At 36.7% G+C, this 20,786-nt stretch overlaps 1 protein-coding gene across 10 annotated transcripts in view; it reads left to right on the top strand.

Moving 5' to 3' along the window:
• The window catches only part of MTHFD2L (methylenetetrahydrofolate dehydrogenase (NADP+ dependent) 2 like), a 158,318-nt gene that overhangs the window by 64,466 nt on the left and 73,066 nt on the right, over nt 1-20,786 (top strand). Inside the window, exon 7 of one of the 10 annotated variants that reach the window (XM_062198683.1) lies at nt 5,552-6,506. The exons of the other annotated variants lie outside the window; for them this stretch is intronic. Coding sequence (XP_062054667.1) covers nt 5,552-5,580 — 29 coding nt within the window. The 3' untranslated portion in view covers nt 5,581-6,506. Of the gene's footprint in view, nt 1-5,551; nt 6,507-20,786 lie in introns of those variants that run through there. 10 annotated transcript variants of the gene reach the window in all.

The raw sequence follows: 20,786 nt of genomic DNA, 5'->3' as shown, positions 1-20,786 counted from the left end.
GCACATTGGTCTTAAATTTCTTATTTGCTTATTAATGGTTCTTTATTTTGTGAAAAACACATGTGACATTGGCATACAGCAAAGGCTACATACATGTACATAATAGTAAGGTGTATTTCACGGCTTACATTTGTTGTCAAACAGCTTTAACATATACATAAACTATACATGTGTATCATGGGCAACCAATTCTACAGACCTGATACTAACACATTGTGTAGTTTCGGGATACACAGGATGTGGAATCTGTAGCATAAGCAGAAGGTGACCTGGATACAAGGCAGGGTATTAAAGCTGAAGAAGCATGGTCATCAAAATAAAAAGGATCTGGGAGTTGGCATTTGGAGCACTGATTTATCCTGCTTTGGATACCCCTGTCTGACAATGGAGTGCCTGGGTTTGAGTCCCAGCTTCACTCCCAATCCCATCTTTCTACTAAGGCACATCCTGGGAGGAAGCAGGTGATGGCTCAAGTAGTTGGGTCCTTGCCATTTATGTGGGAGACCTGAATTGAGTTCCCACTTACCAATGTGGGCATTGCCGGAGTGAACCTGTGGATGGGAACTTCTGTTTATCTTCCTGCTTTTCAAACAAAATAAATAAATACATTTTTAAAAAGTAAAGAGGATTTGGTTTCAATTTCTATCTTAATTTTTTTTACTTTTATTTAATAAATATAAATTTCGAAAGTACAACTTTTGGATTGTAGTGGCTTTTCCCCCCATAACCTCCCTCCCACCCACAACCATCCCATCTCCTGCTCCCTCTCCTATCTGAATCTTCATGAAGATTCATTTTCAATTATATTTATATACAAAAGATCAACTTAGTATATACTAAGTAAATATTTCAACAGATTGCACCCACACAGATACACAAAATATACAGTACTGTTTGTGTACTAGTTTTACCGTTAATTCGCATAGTATAACACATTTAGGACAGAGATCTTACACGGGGAGTAAGTGCACAGTGACTCCTGTTGTTGATTTAACAATTGACACTCTTATTTATGATGTCAGTAATCACCTGAGGCTCTTGTCATGAGCTGCCAAGGCTATGGAAGCCACTTCCTGCGTTCACAAACTCCGACCTTATTTAGACAAGGCCATAATCAAAGTGGACGTTCTCTCTTCCCTTCAGAGAAAGGTACCTCCTTCTTTGATGGCCTGTTCTTTCCACTGGGATCTCACAAAGATGTTTCATTTAGGTCATTTTTTTTTCCACAGTGTCCTGGCTTTCCATGCCTGAGAAACTCTCATGGGCTTTTTAGCCAGATCTGAATGCCTTAAGGGCTGATTCTGAGGCCAAACTGCTGATTAGGACATCTGCCATTCTATGAGTCTGCTATGTATCCTGCTTCCCATGTTGGATCCTTCTCTCCTTTTTAATTCTATCAGTTATTATTAGCAGACACTAGTCTTGTTTATGTGATCCCTTTGACACTTAATCCTATCATTATGATCTATTATGAACTTAAACTTATCACTTTGACTAGAAAGATGGCATTGGTACATGCTTAATTTTAAAAATGACATGTGCCTCTATGGACCAAGTTTTCAACTCAGTGTAAAATAGAGATAGTAATATAAGCATTACAAGCTTTTGTAACATTTAATTGTGCACATGATACCAACTAAATGATTATAGTTTCCATTCCTTTTAGACTGCTATTTTGTTGGGACTCTATGCCTAAAAGGGCATTTGTTTTCAGTGAATATAAACACAAATTTATAATCAAGCACCAAACTAACAAACTTCTGCATAGCCAAGAAAAACAATTAGCAGAATGAAAAGACAATTAGGAGAATGGGAGAAAATATTTGCAAATTATGCACCTGATAAAGTATTAGTATCAGAATTTATAAGAAGCTCAAGGGATTCAACAACTACAAAACAAATAATCTAGTTGAAAATGGTCAAGGGATCCAAAAGAAGAAATACAAATGGCCATCAAATATATGAAAAAATGCCCAGTAGGGAATTGCAAATGAAAATAAAAATAAGGTGAAATCTCATCCCATCTCATTAGAATGGCTGTTATCAGTCAGAAAATAGCAGATTCTATTTTATTATAATTTTATTATAAAAACAATATATTTTGGGATGTATGGAAAAGGGAACCCTAGTACACTGTTGATGAGAATGCAAATGAATACAATTGCTATGGAAAATAGCATAGAGATTCTTTAAAAACTTAAAAATAGATCTGCTGTATTAACTAGCTACCCAACTAATGAGAATATTTCCAAAGATAATGAAGTAAGTTTATGAAAGAGATACCTGAACTCCCATGTTTATTGCAGTTTAATTCACAATAGCAAAGATATGGAACCAACCTAGATGTCCATCAGTGGATGACTGGAGAAAGAAAATGTGTTGTATAAACACAACATAATATTACTCAGCCATAAAAAAAAAGAAATCCTAATATTTGCAATAAAATGGCTGGAACTGGAAATAATAAGCTGAGTGAAACAAGCCAGACAAAGACAAATACCACATTTTCTCATAGTATAAAAATGTCATATTATTTTATATCTAAATATTTATAAATGTCTTCACTGAAATATACCTCCTACATAAAAGTATCCCCTTCTTTCCTCATTTTATTGGGATCATTTTCATGAATCCAAAGTCCATGATATTAATATATCCACTTTTCTGTCAAGAAAAATAGTATGTATGTATTATATATATATAGTGTAACATTTAGATATGAAGTAAATAGGGCAAATGTGATGCATTGTTAAATCTATTTGTGCTCAATGAGCTCTTATTTGTACTTTTCTGTATTCAAATATTTTAGAATAAACTTAAAAAGGCAAAAAAAGTGAGAAGGTAGAATGGGAATTAGAATACAAAGACTTAGGACTTTGGAGACTGAGTGTATTGTGTTATGGCTAGTGAGCAAGGGCAGGTGGAATGTAAGCAAGGTTTGGGAGAGGTGAAGCTGTGTGGTGGGAGATGAGTTCAATTTTAACTTCCTGGGTTTGAGACGTTTGTGGTATATTTAGATGAAGAAGTCTGGTGGAGTGTTGAGAGATGTGAATTTGGGGTTCGGGAAAGAGCTATAATCTGGAGTGAAAGTTGAGAAGTCATTTCCATCAGTGGTAGAGATCACAGAGACATGGATAAAACTGTTTAGTTTTAGTCTGTATTTCATGGATTGAACGATCTTATTCTAATATTCAATTATGTTAGAATTATGTTAGGTTGTTAGTTGATTGAAGAGGTTCTATAATATTGCCTCTGTATATTCAGTGCCAATGGCCTATTCTTGCTTCAGCAAACATAATATTTTTTTCTGAAGCTTTGTTTTTTTTTCATGCCTGTTTCCTTATAATCAAAACCTTTATCATCTTTGAAAGTATGTTTGAGTGATATGAGAAAATGTCTGATAAACCAAAATACCATATGGTAAAAGAGAAAATGTGTCCTAAAAATAGGATGAGTGACTTAACTTATAAATGTTGAATCTTTTACATGCATAAGCTTAAGCTTCATTAACAAATGTTCTAATTGCCTAAGTTTTCTGCTTATGCTTACATTTTCAGTCTGCAAGGTGGGTTTTTTGTGACTGTGTAATGCATTTATCTGAGCTCTGTTGATCCTTTATATGTCTTGGCAGGTTTGTCCAGTTGACCTGCTTTACCCAGCCTTAATTCTCACAGCCTATTGTATCTTCCCAGTATTATTTTCCCATCGCAGAGAGCCTGGCTTTATAACCAGGTATTTCCCATTATTTAGGTATTTCAGTGCTTTCTAAAGCAGGAAGAAATTGTTCTATCAATCTTCTACAGCTTGACTGATTCCAGAGGTTGGGTTGCCTTATTTTTCTTCACACATCTATTAACTTACTCATGCTATACATGAAATTTCTCCTCTTTATATAAATAGATAAAAACATTAGTAAAAAAATGAAGGAGATTTACTTTGTAGAAGACTGTCTCTGTTATCTGGAAGACTATAAAATTGTGAGTCAAAAAAAAATGTCATATTCATCTTGTGGTCGCTGGCATAATGTTTAGTGCATAACAGTTATTAAATATGTGTAAGTTGTTTGTAGTAATCTATACAAAATAAAATGAATTGTTGAAAACCACCAAAAATGAATCAGTTTAATGCAGTGAATAAAAGAACACTAGCTTTAGGTTCCAGAGTGTAATGGTTAGTTAGCATTCTAGACTAGAGAGAAAAAAAGAAGTCTTCCATCCGCTGGTTCACACTCCCCAGATGGCCACAATGACTGGAGCTGCACTGATCCGAAGCCAGGAGCCAGGAACTTCCTCCAGTTCTCTCACAGGGGTGCAGGGGCCCAAGGACTTGGGCCATCTTCCACTGCTTTCCCAGGCCATAGCAGAGAGCTGGATGGGAAGTGGAGCAACCAGGACTTGAACCGGAGCCCATATGGGATGCTGGCACTACAGGTGGAGGCTTTACCTACTACGCCACAGCGCCAGCCCCAAAAAGCTCTACTTGCTATCAATGTGCTCTGCAGTTTTTCCTGGTTATCCAGTCTACATCCTGTGGTTGCACCATGTCTGTTTATTCTTCTACACCTGTGCTCTCCACTCAGCTTTCCTAAGGCTCCCTCTGGTCAAGGCAGTTAGTGGCATGCCACAGTCTGTATGCTTGTTTGGGTTCCAGACTCTGTCTTCCTCTTAGTAAATGATTATCTCAGTATTAAAAATAGTATATATTCTGTTTCAAATCCATATCTAACAATGGTGCCTGAAGCAATTGTAGTTTTCCTGGTATACCAGTGAGTCATTGAAAATCTGCTTTTAGGTTTTTATGCCCATTTTGGATATTTTCTTTGAACATTGTCTTTCACTTCAACAAGTAACTAGACTACACTGAAGATTAGCAAATTTTTCCTACCATACTTTCAGTGGATCTGTGTTTTCCTAGGTTTATTAATGTTTTAATAGACTTTACTTCGCATGAGGCTATATTAAGTTTTGGTTTATATTGAAAATGAATCTTGATGTGAATGGGATGAAAGAGGGAGTGGGAGATGGGATGGTTGTGGCTGGGAGGGAGGTTAAGGGAAGAAAAAGCCGCTATAATCCAAAAGTTGTACTTTGGAAATTTATATTTATTAAATAAAAGTTTAAAAAAAGTTTTGGTTTATAATTGTAAAATAGCTGATTAGTAATGTCCATGTAAGGCATAAACTATGCTTTAATGTTATGTAAATTTAAATATATCATGCTAATATAGAGTGACAGGGATGCCATTATTTGAAGCAAAAAAAGTCTTCCCTCAAGGATGATATTAGGAATTTTGAAATGTAACAAAATAATAAAAGAAGGAGGATGAAAATACAAAGGACCTAAGGGAGCAATGTGATATGTAGGGAGCACTAAGAGTCACAATGGGCAGCAGTGAAGTGACTCTCACCATGCTGTGACCTCCCATGGCTATCAGTGTGTCTTTATGGTTATCTTTATTGTACTTAATGAAAAGCCTTGTTTGCCCGTTGCTGAATGAACAAATCCCATCTCTCAATGTCAGTTTCTCATCTTGATTTAAGCTTTTTTCCTAGGTGAGGGGGGTCCTCATAGAGGCAGGTGATCTCTTCAGGACCCATGAAGCCTTAAGTCCCCTTTAATGCCTTGTTTGGACTGTTCTCCTTCATGAAGGCTTAATATGGCATTGCATCAGCATCATTGACTCAGAGCTTACACCTGCAGGGTTCAAAGGTAAGTAGAGAGGAGGCAGAGAAACAACTGGGAATGATGACTATTCAGTGAAAGAACTAGAAAATACTATTGCTTTACTTTCTAGTGTGGGTAGGAATGTGAGCCCTTCTGCAGTGAAGTCATCATTCCTGTGGTATTTTCAGTGCATGTGGTATTGCTGAATGTCTCTTCCAGACATGTGCTAACAGGCAGGAAGTGAAATGGTTGCATTGGATCTATAATAAGTCATTATTGCTTATGACTTTGCAGTAGCATCTATCTACACATGGAATTGAGCCAGGGAAATTAGAAATTTTTTTAAAAGTCGGGACCACGTTGTCACACATTAATGCTTTCATAATAATCTGTAGTGTTTGAAATATGCTGTGGAGAATCCAGATGTGCATCTGGCCACCTGCTTGAGGTGTGGCCATGGTTCTGAAAGAGAGCAGAGTGGAGGAATCATTGTGGCAGGTGCCTGCTGTGCCTCCTCTGGCCACTTTCTACAAAAGCAATTTCTTTTTACCCATCTATGCAGTCAGAAAATATTTTCTAGCTCCGACCCTTCATCTTCTACCCTAGTGCATTTCCTCCAAATAGATTTCTGGCTTGGTTAATTAAGAATTGCATATTTAAACACTTGTCCTTGTTACAAAACCCAAAAATTACTGACTGCTATGCACAAGTGTGACCTTTGCATCTGTGGTTGGAACAAGTTCCAATAAATCATAGTTCTCTGAGTGTGCAGTTTTCAGGTAAACCTTAGTATTCTGATATGTGCCCTATAAATCAAGATAACAACTAATATTAATGATCAGATATTACATTGTAAAGGCAAGTGCATTGCAATAATGTTTCCTTTGAACTTCTATTATGTGTGTTTCATAATTCATACTTATATTCATTCTAAAGATAAGAAAGTTATATACACACATATCACATACATATGTACATACAAAAAAGAACACATTACAATAAATAACCTTCCCGGGGAGTTGGCCAGGGGTTTTCCTAAAAATAATGTAGCATACCATGTCACAATGAGTCAGAATTTCTATGTTCATACAATGAACGACATGAGTTCTTTTAGGTGACTAAGATATAAATCCTAAACTTCTTTTGAATAAACATTTGAAAGTGTTTCACCCTCATCTACTTTATGATAAATTTATCAGATTGAAAAGAACTCAGAAATGGTGTGAGTTTACTGTGGCCATGGATTTGATAATAAATTTAAATAAATTTATTCAGATTCCAATGAGTAGATTTTTAAAATTTGTTTAAAAATTTATGGACAGACCTTATGTTAGTTCCCAAATTACTACATTTAGGAATTTATCCCAGAGAGAATATAATGATGTTACAAAGATAATATCAAGGATATCCATCACAAGTTTATTTTTCAAAGACTTATTTATTTATTTGAAAGGCAGAGTTATAGAAAGAGAGGACAGACAGAGAGATCTTCCATCTGCTGGTTCACTCTCCAAATGACTGCAACAGCCAGGGCTGGGCGAGGCCAAAGCCAGAGCTAGGAGCTTCTTCCAGGTCTTCTTCCAGATCTCCCACATGGGTGCAGAGGCCCAAGCATTTGGGTTGTCTTCTGCTGCTTTCCCAGACACATTATCAGGGAGCTGGATTGGAAATGGAGTAACTGGGACTCGGACCGGCACCCATGTGGGATGCTGGTGCTGCAGGCTGCGGCTTTAACCCACTGAGCCACTACACTGGCCTCACAGATTTATTTTTAGTAGTAAAAAGTGGGAACAGGGCTGGGTGTTTGACCTTACAGTTACAATGCTGGTTGTGGAGTTAGCACTGTGATGCTGGCATCCTATATGAGCACTAGTTCAAGTACGACTGTTCTACTTCTGATCCAGCTCCCTGCTAACGTGGCTGGGAAAGCATCACAAGTGTGTGGACCTCTGTCACACACATGGGAAACCTGGGTGGAGCTCCAGGCTCCTGGCTTCAGTCTGGCCCAGCCCTGGCTATTGCAGGCATTTGGAGTGTGAACCAGTAAATAGAAAATCTCTCTCTCTCTCTTTCTGTCTCTCCTTCTCTCTCTGTAACTTTGTCTTTGAAAGAAAGGAGAGAAGAGAGGAGAGGAGGGGAGAGAAGAAGAGGAGCGAGGGGAAGAAGGGAGGAGAGGGGAGGAAAAGAGAAGAGAATAGATGCTGTTTGTGATTTCCACATCCATATTGGAATATATAGGTTTGATGCCTGCCACTGCTCCTGACCCCACCTTCTTTCTAATGCAGATCATTAGAGGCAGTGGTAATGCTTCAACCACTTGGGTTCCTGCAACCCACATAGAGACCTACACTGAGTTCCTAGCTCCTGATTCCACCTCAGCACAGCCCCTGCTGCTGTAGACATTTAGGGAGTGCTTGTTCTTTCTCTTTCCCTCTCTTTCCCTTCCCCTCCCTCCCCCTCCCTTCCCCTCCCTTCCCCTCACTCTCCCTCACTCTCCTTCCCACTCTCTCTAACCCTGTCTCCCTCCTTCTCTTTTCTCTAAATAAACTTATAAAAAAATTAAGTGGAAACAATCTAAACATCCAGTTAACTATATTCACTTACTATGCTATATAAAAACACCAGAGCTTATAACATTTCTCTTATGTAAGTATATTTTTATACCTAGTAATCAATTTCTTTCTATGCATCCTCCAACCAATATCCTTCCCAACCTTTGGTAACCCCTATTATGTTCTCAACTTCTGTGAAATAAACTTTTTTAGCACCTACATATTATTGAGACCATGCATGCTTTATTTCACTTAACCTAATGTCCTCCAATTCCATTCATGTTGCTGTGACAGAATTTCATTATTTTTATGACAATATTCCATCATGTAGATATATCACATTTTCTTTATCCATACATCTATCAATGAACAACAGTTTATTAAATATCTGAACTATTGTGAATGTTGCTGTAATAAACATGGTGGATAAGTATCTCTTTGATATCTTGTTTCACTTACTTTGGATATATACATAGCATTGGGATATCTATATCATACAGTAGTTCCCTTGTTAGTTTTTTCAGGAAACTCCATACTGTTTTTTATAGTGATTATGCTAAATTATGTGCTAACCAACAGTGTATAGGAAGTCCTATTTCACTGCATCCTCACCAGTGTTTGTGACTTTTTGTGTTTTTGATAACTATTCTATGTAGGATGAGGTGATATCACATTCTGGTTTTGATTTACTTCCCCTGATAACTAGTGATATTGAACATTTTTTTCAGGTACTTGGCCATTTGTATATACTCTTGTGAAACATCTAGTTCATTTGCCCATTTTAAATAGGATTTGTCTAACTTCCATGTATGTTTTTGTTTATTAGTTTCTTGTCCATTTATAAAGATTTTCTCAACTCAGTATCATCTCTTCACTCTGTTGATAGATTTGTTTGCTGTACAGAAGTTTCTCAATTTGATATAATCTTATTTATCCATTTTTGCCTGTGCTTTTTGGCTGTTATCCAAAAAAATTTATTACCTGTACTAGTATCATGCAGTGTTTCTCCTGTGTGTTCCTCTAGTAGTTTTATACTTTCAAGTATTCACCTATATCTTTGCTCTATTTTGAGCTTTTTTTTTTTTTGTATATGGTAAGAGATATGTTTCTAGTTTCATTTTCTGCATATGGGCAGTCAGTATTCCCAGAGCTATTTATTGAAGACATTGTCCTTTCACCTTTCTTAAAAAATCAACAGCCTTTGTATACACAGGCAATACCATGGCTGAGAAAGAACTTCTAAGATCAATCCCATTCACAATAGCCACAAAAACAATCAAATACCTTGGAATAAACTTAACCAAGGACGTTAAAGATCTCTACAATGAGAATTACAAAATCTTAAAGAAAGAAATAGGATACCAAAAAATAGAAAAACCTTCCATTATCAGGGATTGGAAGAATCAATATCATCAAAATGTCTATTCTCCCAAGAGCAATTTATACATTCAATGCGATACCAATCAGAATACCAAAGGCATTCTTCTTAGTTCTAGAAAAAAGAAGCAGAAATTCATATGGAGACACAGGAGACCTCAAATAGCTAAGCAATCTTGTACAACAAAAACAAAGCCAGAGGCATCACAATACCAGATTTCAGGACATACTACAGGGCAGTTGTTATCAAAACAGCATGGTACTGGTACAGAAACAGATGGATAGACCAATGGAACAGAATAGAAACACCAGAAATCAATCCAAACATCTACAGCCAACTTATATTTGATCAAGGATCTAAAACCAATCCTTGGAGTAAGGACAGTCTATTCAATAAATGGTGCTGGGAAAATTGGATTTCCACATGCAGAAGCATGAAGCAAGACCCCTACCTTTCACCTTACACAAAAATTCACTCAACATGGATTAAAGACTTAAATCTATGACCCGACACCATCAAATTATTAGAGAGCATTGGAGAAACCCTGCAAGATATAGGTACAGGCAAAGACTTCTTGGAAGGGACACTGGAAGCACAGGCAGTCAAAGCCAAAATTAACATTTGGGATTGCATCACATTGAGAAGTTTCTGTACTTCAAAAGAAACAGTCAGGAGAGTGAAGAGGCAACCGACAGAATGGGAAAAAATATTTTCAAACTATGCTACAGATGAAGGATTAAAAACCAGAATCTACAAAGAGATCAAGAAACTCCATAACATCAGGGCGGAGCCAAGATGGCGGATAGTGAGGACGTGTGCCGTAGTTTGGGAAAATAAAGTTTCATAAAAGTGGAATTACTGTAGCCTCAGGAAAAGATTCAAGAAAAAAACTGCAAAGGAAACGCTTCCGGATCTAGTGGATGTGACACAGAGGACCTACAGGGAGCCCACCGCGTGGAAACCCAATCGTGGGAGACGAGCCGCAGAATCTCGCCAGCATGGGAATGAACGGAAGGTAAGACAAAGGCATCAGAAACCCGAGACATTGGGGGGGAAAAGCAGAGGCCTCTCTATTCACTCACCAAGCAAAACAAAGAGCAGGCGCCATTTTACATATGTAAAGCACCGCCAAGGAGTTCACAAACTCAGTAACTTTGGAACTTTGGTGAAACTTGAGAACACATTGAGGGCTGCATAAACTCTTTGTGTGGTCCCAGGGGTAGATCAAACGAATACTCACAGAGGCCAGATTTCAACTACACTCAATTCCACTCACCTGTGCAGAATTACTTCCCAACTGAGTCAAAAAAAAAAAAAAAAGGAGAGAGCAATCCAGCAAGGAGCAAGGTAGAGAACAATCTGGGTGAGTCGCTTTTTGCACAGCCTTAAACCTGAAGAATCAAGCGGAGCTCTCTGGCCACACCCATCACAGCCTCTAAGGATCCATCAAAGCAGACAGCCCACTTAGAGGCATAGTATAACGAGAAAAAAACACCACAGCCAAAAAAAAAAAAAAAACCATAAATTATCTCCAACATGCCAAACAACAAACGTAGAAACCGAGGTAACAAGAGCAAGGAAGACACTATGATACCCCCAAATGAAAAAGACACCCCAATCCAAGATTATGAAGATGAAGAGATAGAGGAAATGCAAGAAGCAGATCTCAAAAAATTGATAAGAACATTAAGAAGTTCTCAAAAACAAATTCTTGAACTACAGAAATCCTTAATGGACAAGATAGAAAATCTCTCTCGTGAAAATGAAATATTAAGGAGGAATCAAAATGAAATGAAACAACTTATAGAACATGAAACTGTGATAGTGACAAAAAACCACAATGAAATGAAGAACTCAATAGATCAAATGACAAACACATTAGAGAGCCTTAAAAACAGAATGGGTGAAGCAGAAGAGAGAATATCGGAATTAGAAGACAGAGCACAGGAAAGGAAACAGTCAAATCAAAGAAAAGAAGAAGAAATCAGAAATCTAAAAAATACTGTCAGGAATCTACAGGATACTATTAAAAAACCCAACATTCGGGTTCTAGGAGTTCCTGAAGGCATGGAGAGGGAGAAAGGATTAGAAGGCCTTTTTAGTGAGATACTAGCAGAAAATTTCCCAGGTTTCGAGAAGGACAGAGACATCTTAGTACAGGAAGCTCATAGAACCCCTAATAAACATGATCAAAAGAGATCCTCACTACAACACTTCGTAATCAAACTCACCACAGTGAAACACAAAGAAAAGATCCTAAAATGTGCAGGAGAGAAACGCCAGATTACTCTCAGAGGATCTCCAATTAGACTCACAGCTGACTTCTCATCAGAAACCCTACAAGATAGGAGAGAATGGCGAGATAGGGCCAGGGACTAAGAGAGAAAAACTGCCAGCCCAGAATATTATATCCTGCAAAGCTCTCATTTGTGAATGAAGGTGAAATAAAGACCTTTCACAGCAAACAGAAACTGAAAGAATTTGTCGCCACTCATCCAGCCCTGCAAAAGATGCTTAAAGATGTGTTACATACAGAAACACAGAAACACAGTAACCAATATGAAAGAAGATAAGGAAAGAAACCTCACAGCAAAAGATCACAGGAGTCTCAAACCATATATTAGAAAAAATCTTTGGCAAATGACAGGGCAAAGTTACTCCTTCTCTATAGTCTCATTGAATGTTAATGGCTTGAACTGTCCAGTTAAAAGACACCGATTGGCTGATTGGGTTAAGGAACAAAACCCATCTTTTTGCTGCTTACAAGAAACTCATCTTTCCAACAATGATGCATACAGACTGAAAGTGAAAGGCTGGAAAAAGATATACCATGCCAACAGAAATGAAAAAAGAGCGGGCGTAGACATCTTAATATTGGACAACATAAACTTTACCACAAAAACTGTTAGGAGAGACAAAGAGGGGCACTATTTAATGATTAAGGGATCCATTCAACAGGAAGATATAACGATTATCAATGTATATGCACCTAATTACACGGCACCAGCTTATTTAAAAGACTTGTTAAGGGACTTAAAGGGAGACTTAGACCCCAATACAATAGTACTGGGGGACTTCAATACTCCACTCTCAGAAATAGACAGATCAACAGGACAGAAGGTCAATAAGGAGACAGTAGATTTAAACGACACTATAGCCCAAATGGATCTAACAGATATCTACAGAACTTCTCATACTACACATAAAGCATTTACATACCTCTCAGCAGTACATGGAACCTTCTCTAGGATTGACCACATACTAGGCCATAAAGCAAGTCTCAGCAAATTCAAAAGAATTAGAAACATACCATGCAGCTTCTCAGACCACAAAGGAATGAAATTGGAAATTAGCAACTCGGGAATCCCTAGAGCACGTGCAAACACATGGAGATTGAACAACATGCTCCTGAATGAACACTGGGTCATAGAAGAAATTAAAAGAGAAATCAAAAATTTTCTGGAAGTAAATGAGGATAACAGCACAACATACCAAAACCTATGGGATACAACAAAAGCAGTGTTAAGAGGAAAGTTTATATCAATAGGTGCCTACATCAAGAAATTGGAAAGGCACCAAATAGATGAGCTTTCAAGTCATCTCAAGGATCTAGAAAATCTGCAGCAAACCAAACTCAAAACTAGTAGGAGAAGAGAAATAATTAAAATCAGAGAAGAAATCAACAGGATTGAATAAAAAAAATTACAAAAAATCAGCCAAACGAGGAGCTGGTTTTTTGAAAAAATAAACAAAATTGACACCCCATTGGCCCAACTAACTAAAAAAAGAAGAGAAAACCCAAATAAATAAAATCAGAGATGAAAAAGGAAACGTAACAACAGACACCACAGAAATAAAAAGAATCATCAGAAATTACTACAAGGACTTGTATGCCAGCAAACAGGGAAAATCTATCAGAAATGGACAGATTCCTGGACACATACAACCTACCTAAATTGAGCCAGGAAGACATAGAAAACCTAAACAGACCAATAACTCAGTCAGAAAATGAAACAGTAATAAAGGCCCTCCCAACAAAGAAAAGCCCAGGACCAGATGGATTCACCTCTGAATTCTAAGAGACATTTAAAGAAGAACTAACTCCAGTTCTTCTCAAACTATTCAAAACAATGAAAAAAGAGGGAATCCTCCCAAATTCTTTCTATGAAGACAGCATGACCTTAATTCCTAAGCTGGAAAAAGATGCAGCATTGAAAGAGAATTACAGACCAATATCCCTGATGAACATAGATGCAAAAATCCTCAATAAAATTCTGGCCAATAGAATGCAACAACACATTAGAAAGATCATCCACCCAGACCAAATGAGATTTATCCCTGGTATGCAGGGATGGTTCAATGTTCGCCAAACAATCAATGTAATACACCACATTAACAGACTGCAGAAGAAAAACCATATGATTCTCTCAGTAGACGCAGAGAAAGCATTTGATAAAATACAACACCCTTTCATGATGAAAACTCTAAGCAAACTGGGTATGGAAGGAACATTCCTCAATACAATCAAAGCAATTTATGAAAAACCCACAGCCAACATCCTATTGAATGGGGAAAAGTTGGAAGCATTTCCGCTGAGATCTGGTACCAGACAGGGATGCCCACTCTCACCACTGCTATTCAATATAGTTCTGGAAGTTTTAGCCAGAGCTATTAGGCAAGAAAAAGAAATTAAAGGGATACAAATTGGGAAGGAAGAACTCAAACTATCCCTCTTTCAGATGATATGATTCTGTATTTAGGGGACCCAAAGAACTCTACTAAGAGACTACCGGAACTCATCGAACAGTTTGGCAAAGTAGCAGGATTTAAAATCAATGCACAAAAATCAACAGCCTTTGTATACACAGGCAATGCCACGGCTGAGGAAGAACTTCTAAGATCAATCCCATTCACAATAGCTACAAAAACAATCAAATACCTTGGAATAAACTTAACCAAGGACGTTAAAGATCTCTATAATGAAAATTACAAAACCTTAAAGAAAGAAATAGAAGGGGATACCAAAAAATGGAGAAATCTTCCATGCTCATGGATTGGAAGAATCAATATCATCAAAATGTCTATTCTCCCAAAAGCAATTTATACATTCAATGCAATACCAATCAAGATACTGAAGACCTTCTTCTCAGATCTGGGAAAAATGATGCTGAAATTCATATGGAGACACAGAAGACCTCGAATAGCTAAGCAATCTTGTACAACAAAAACAAAGCCAGAGGCATCACAATACCAGATTTCAGGACATACTACAGGGCAGTTGTTATCAAAACAGCATGGTACTGGTACAGAAACAGATGGATAGACCAATGGAACAGAATAGAAACACCAGAAATCAATCCAAACATCTACAGCCAACTTATATTTGATCAAAGATCCAAAACCGATTCCTGGAGCAAGGACAGTCTATTCAATAAATGGTGCTGGGAAAATTGGATTTCCACGTGCAGAAGCGTGAAGCAAGACCCCTACCTTTCACCATACACAAAAATTCACTCAACATGGATTAAAGACTTAAATCTATGACCCGACACCATCAAATTATTAGAGAGCATTGGAGAAACACTGCAAGATATAGGTACTGGCAAAGACTTCTTTCAAAATACCCCAGAAGCACAGGCAGTCAAAACCAAAATTAACATTTGGGATTGCATCACATTGAGAAGTTTCTGTACTTCAAAAGAAACAGTCAGGAAAGTGAAGAGGCAACCGACAGAATGGGAAAAAATATTTGCAAACTATGCTACAGATAAAGGGTTGATAACCAGAATCTACAAAGAAATCAAGAAACTCCACAACAACAAAACAAACAACCCACTTAAGGGCCAAGGACCTCAATAGACATTTTTCAAAAGAGGAAATCCAAATGGCCAACAAACACATGAAAAAATGTTCAAGATCACTAGCAATCAGGGAAATGCAAATCAAAACTACAATGAGGTTCCACCTCACCCCGGTGAGAATGGCTCACATTCAGAAATCTACCAACAATAGATGCTGGAGAGGATGTGGGGAAAAAGGGACACTCACCCACTGTTGTTGGGAATGCAAACTGGTAAAGCCACTATGGAAGTCAGTCTGGAGATTCCTCAGAAACCTGAACATAACCCTACCATTCAACCCAGCCATCCCACTCCTTGGAATTTACCCAAAGGAAATTAAATTGGCAAACAAAAAAGTGGTCTGCACCGCTGATGTTTATTGCAGCTCAATTCACAATAGCTAAGACCTGGAACCAACCCAAATGCCCATCAACAGTAGACTGGATAAAGAAATTATGGGACATGTACTCTATAGAATACTATACAGCAGTCAAAAACAATGAAACCCGGTCATTTGCAACAAGATGGAGCAATCTGGAAAACATTATGCTGAGTGAATTAAGCCAGTCCCAAAGAGACAAATATCATTTGTTTTCCCTGATTGGTGACAACTAACTGAGTACCAAAGGGGAAACCTGTTGAAGTGAAATGGACACTATAAGAAACAATGACCTGATCAGCTCTTGTCCTGACTGTTGATGTACAATGTAATACTTATCCTTTTTAGTATTTTGTTGTTGTTGTTGTTCTAGTACTAGTGGTTGAACTCTGTAATTAACACACAATTATTCTTAGGTGTTTAAATTTTAACTGAAAAGTGATCCCTGTTAAATATAAGAGTGGGAATAAGAGAGGGAGGAGAGGTACAATTTGGGACATGCTCATTCAGACTTGCCCCAAATGGTGGAGTTAGAAATGTGCCAATACTACAATTCCAATACAATCCCATCAAGGTGGCATGCACCAATGCCATCTCACTAGTCCAAGTGATCAATTTCAGTTCACAATTGATCACACTGATAGGTCTAAGAGTCAAAGGGATCACACAAACAAGACTAGTGTCTGCTAATACTAACTGATAGAATCAAAAGTAAAAAAATGATCCAACATGGGAAGCGGGATACACAGCAGACTCATAGAATGGCAGATGTCCTAAACAACACTGTGGCCTCAGAATCAGCCCTTAAGGCATTCGGATCTGGCTGAAGAGCCCATGAAAGTATTATAGGCATGGAAAGCCAAGACACTCTGGCAAAAAATAAAAAATAAAAAAATAAAAAAATAAAAAAAGACCTAAATGAAAGATCTCTGTGAGTGAGATCCCAGTGGAAAGAACGGGGCCATCAAAGAAGGAGGTACCTTTCTCTGAAGGGAGGAGAGAACTTCCACTTTGACCCTATCGTAATAAGATCAAAGTCAGCAAACCCTAAAGGCTTCCATAGCCTCAGCAACTCATGACTAGAGCCTAGGGAGATTACTGACGCCATAAACAAGAGTGTCAAATTGTTAAATCAACAACAGGAGTCACTGTGTACTTATGTCTCATGTGGGATCTGTCCTTAATGTGTTTCTAATGTGAAGTGATGCTATAACTAGTACTAAAATAGTATTTTTACACTTTGTGTTTCTGTGTGGGTGCAAACTGATGAAATCTTTACTTAGTATATGCTGAATCGGTTTTCTGTATATAAAGATAATTGAAAAAACCTGGTGTTAAATTGGAAATGGCATAGAAAATTAATCAATTTTTTAAAAATATTATGTAGGATCTCTGTCCTTAATGTGCTGTACACTGTTATTTAATGCTATAACTAGTACTCCAACAGTATTTTTCACTTTGTGTTGCTATGTGGAGGCAAACTGTTGAAATGTTTACTTAATATATACTAAACTGATCTTCGGTATATAAAGAGAATTGAAAATGAACCTTGATGTGAATGGAAGGGGAGAGGGAGCAGGAAAGGGGAGGGTTGTGGGTGGGAGGGAATTTATGGAGGGGGAAGCCATTGTAATCCATAAGCTGTGTTTTGGAAATTTATATTCATTAAATAAAAGTTAAAAAAATAAATAAAAAAAGAAAAAAATAAAGAATAAAAGCAAAAAAAATCCAAACATAGAATTATTTAAGTATTATCATTGATTTCTAATTTCATATAATTATGGTTAGAAAGATATTATTATTTCAATGACAAAATTGTTAGGAAGTTTTTGTTTCCTAATGTGGTACATCCTGAAGAATGTTTCATGTGCACTTAGAATCTGAATTATGCTAATCTTATTTAGCCTTTCTATTTAGATGATCTACTTATTGTCTATAATAAGGCACAGAAGTCCTCTATTACTACTGTATTAAAATCTATTTCTCAATTTAATTTTCAATATTTACTTTATGCTTATGCATTCTGATGTTGGGTGCATATATAATTATAATAGTAGTATCTCCTGAATGAGTTGATCCCCTTCTTGTGAAACCTTTTTATGAAAGAATCCTTTTTTGTCCCCTGACTTAAAGTTGATTTTGTCTTGTATAAATATTCCTGCTCCATTTTGGTTAGCATTTTCATGAAATATCTGTTTTTAATTCTTTTATTCTTAGTCTCTCTGTGTTCTTAAAGCTAATGTGAATCTCTTGTGGGCAGAATATGGTATATTTTTGTTATCCTTCATCTTATGTCTTTTATTAGAATATTTTTAAAAAAATTATTAATATAAGGAGAGTGGATTTTATACATTCCATAGGTGCAGTTCTAAGAAGACAATAACACATCCCTCACTCTCCTATGCACCCCAACTCCCCTTCCCCCTCCTCTCTCTTCATCAGTTTTTGCAAAGACATGATTTATATCCACTGTAAATTTACAGGCTTAATTCTCCACTAATCATAATATTTAAGAAGTGAAAAGTACAAAGACCTCTGTTTCAAAGGAGTGTAAACCAGGGCTAAAAATGACAATCATGTTCAAAAAGACCATTTCTTTCCTACACTACATTTTTTGGTACTCTATATTAACTGTACATATCAAAGAAAGCATACCATATTTGTCTTTTTTATACTGACTTATTTCATTAAGCCTAATGGTTTCCAATTGCCTCCATTTCTGATGCAAAAGACAAGACTTCATTCTTTTTTATGACTGAGTAGTATTCCATAGTGTATATATACCACACTTCTTTATCTAGTCATCAGTTGATGGACATCTGGGTTGATTTCATATCTTAGCTATTGTGAATTGAGTGCAATCAACATGGGAGGTACAGATAACTCATAGGCTGATATCATTTCATTTGGGTAAATTTCCAGAGGTGGGATGGCTAGATCTCATAGTAGATCTATTTTCAGATTTCTGAGGAATCTCCACAACTATCTTCCATAATAGTTATACTAGTTTACATTCCCACCAACAGTGGATTAGGGTACCTTATTCCCCATGTACTCACCAGTATTTATATTGTTTTTAGATTTTGGATGATCACCATTCTAACTGGGGTGAGGAGACATCTCATTATGGTTTTTATTTGCATTTCTCTGATGACTAGTGATTCTGAGCATTTTTCATGTGTCTGTTGGCCAGTTGTGTTTCATCCTTTGAAAATTGCCTGCCTAAGTCCTTTGTCCATTTCTTAATTGGACTGTTTGGTTTGTCATTGTTGAGTTTTTTGAGCTCTTTATAGATCTGAATATTAACACTTTATCATAGTTCGCAAATATTTTCTCCAATTTTGTAGGTTGCTTCTTTACTTTGTTCAGTGTTTACAGTGCACTAGCTTCTTAGCTTGATATAATCCCTTCTGTCTATTTTTGTCTTTATTACCTGTGCTTCTGGTGTTTTTACAAGAAGTTTGCCTATGCCAATGTTTTGCAATGATTTCTCTAGTAATTTGATGGTATCATGTTCCATATTTAGATTTTTGATCCACTTCGAGTTGACTGCTGTATAAGGTATAAAGTAATGATCTTGTTCCATACATCTGCACATGTAGATACAATTTTCCTGGCATCATTTGTTGCAGAAACTGTCCTTTCTCGAGGGATTTATTTTAGCTCCTTTGTTTAATATTAGTTGGTTGTAGATGCATCAATTAATTTCTGGAGTTTCTGTTATGTTCCATTGGTCTACATGTACCAAATTATTTTGATTATAGCTGCCCTGTAGTATGTCTTGAAGTCTGGCATTGTGATGCTTCCAGCTTTTTTGTTGTTGCTTAAAACTACCTTAACTATTTGTGCTCCCTTGTGTTTCCATATGAAATTTAGCATCATTTTTTCTAGATCTGAAAAGAATATTGTTGGTAATTTGATTGGGATTACATTGAATCTGTAAGTTGCTTTTGGTAGTAAGGACATTTTGATGATATTAATTATTCAAATACATGAACATGAAAGATTTTTCCATTTTTTTCTGTCTTCTATTTCCTTCTTAAATGATTTGTAATTTTCATTGTAGAGATCCTTGACCTGCATAAATTTATTTCAAAGTGCTTGTTTTTTGTAGTAATTATAAATGCGACTGATCTTACAAATTCTTTTTCAGCAATGGCCTTGTCTGAGTATGCAAAGGCTACTGATTTTGATGTGTAAATTATATATCCTGAACTTTCCCAAATTCCCTTAGGAGTTTCAATAATCTCTTAGTGGAGTCTTTTGATTCCCCTACGTATAGAATCATGCCATCTGCAAACAGGAGTAATTTGACTTCCTCCTTTCCAATTCGTATCCCTTTGATTTCTTTTTCTTGCCTAATAGCTCTGGCTAAATCTTCCAGAACTGTATTGAATAGCAATGGTGAAAGTGGGCATCCTTGTCTGGTTGCAGACCTTAGTGGAAATGCTTCCAACTTTTTTTCAGTCAATATGACGCAGGTAGTTGGTTTGTTATATTTCCTTGATTGTGTAGAGGAATGTTCCTTCTATATAAAATTTGCTTAAATTTTTCATCATGAAAAGATGTTGTATTTTATCAAATGTATTCTCTGAATCTATTGAGATAATTATACAGGTTTTATTCTTTAACTTATTAATATGATGATCACATTTATTGATTTGTGTATGTCGAGACATCCTTGCATACCAGGGATAAATCCCACTGGGTTCAGGTGAATGATCTTTCTTTCCAATTTCTTGGTGTAGGCACCCATTGCTATATAATTCCCTCTTAACTCTGTGTTTGTTATATTCCGTAAGTTTTGAAATGTGTGTTGTCATCTTTAATTTTAAGGACTTTTTCATTTCTCTTTTGATTTCTCCAATACCCACTGTTCATTCAGTAACATATTGTGCAGTATCCATGTGTTCATATATTTTCTAGACTTTCTTAAGTAGCTAATTTCCAGCTTCATTCCACTGTGGTCAGAAA

This window comes from Lepus europaeus, chromosome 8 (assembly GCF_033115175.1).
Source record: "Lepus europaeus isolate LE1 chromosome 8, mLepTim1.pri, whole genome shotgun sequence".
NCBI classification, from domain to species: Eukaryota; Metazoa; Chordata; class Mammalia; order Lagomorpha; family Leporidae; genus Lepus; species Lepus europaeus.
The sequence above is the reverse complement of the archived record's forward strand: the minus strand, read 5'-3'. Positions and strand labels throughout refer to the sequence as shown.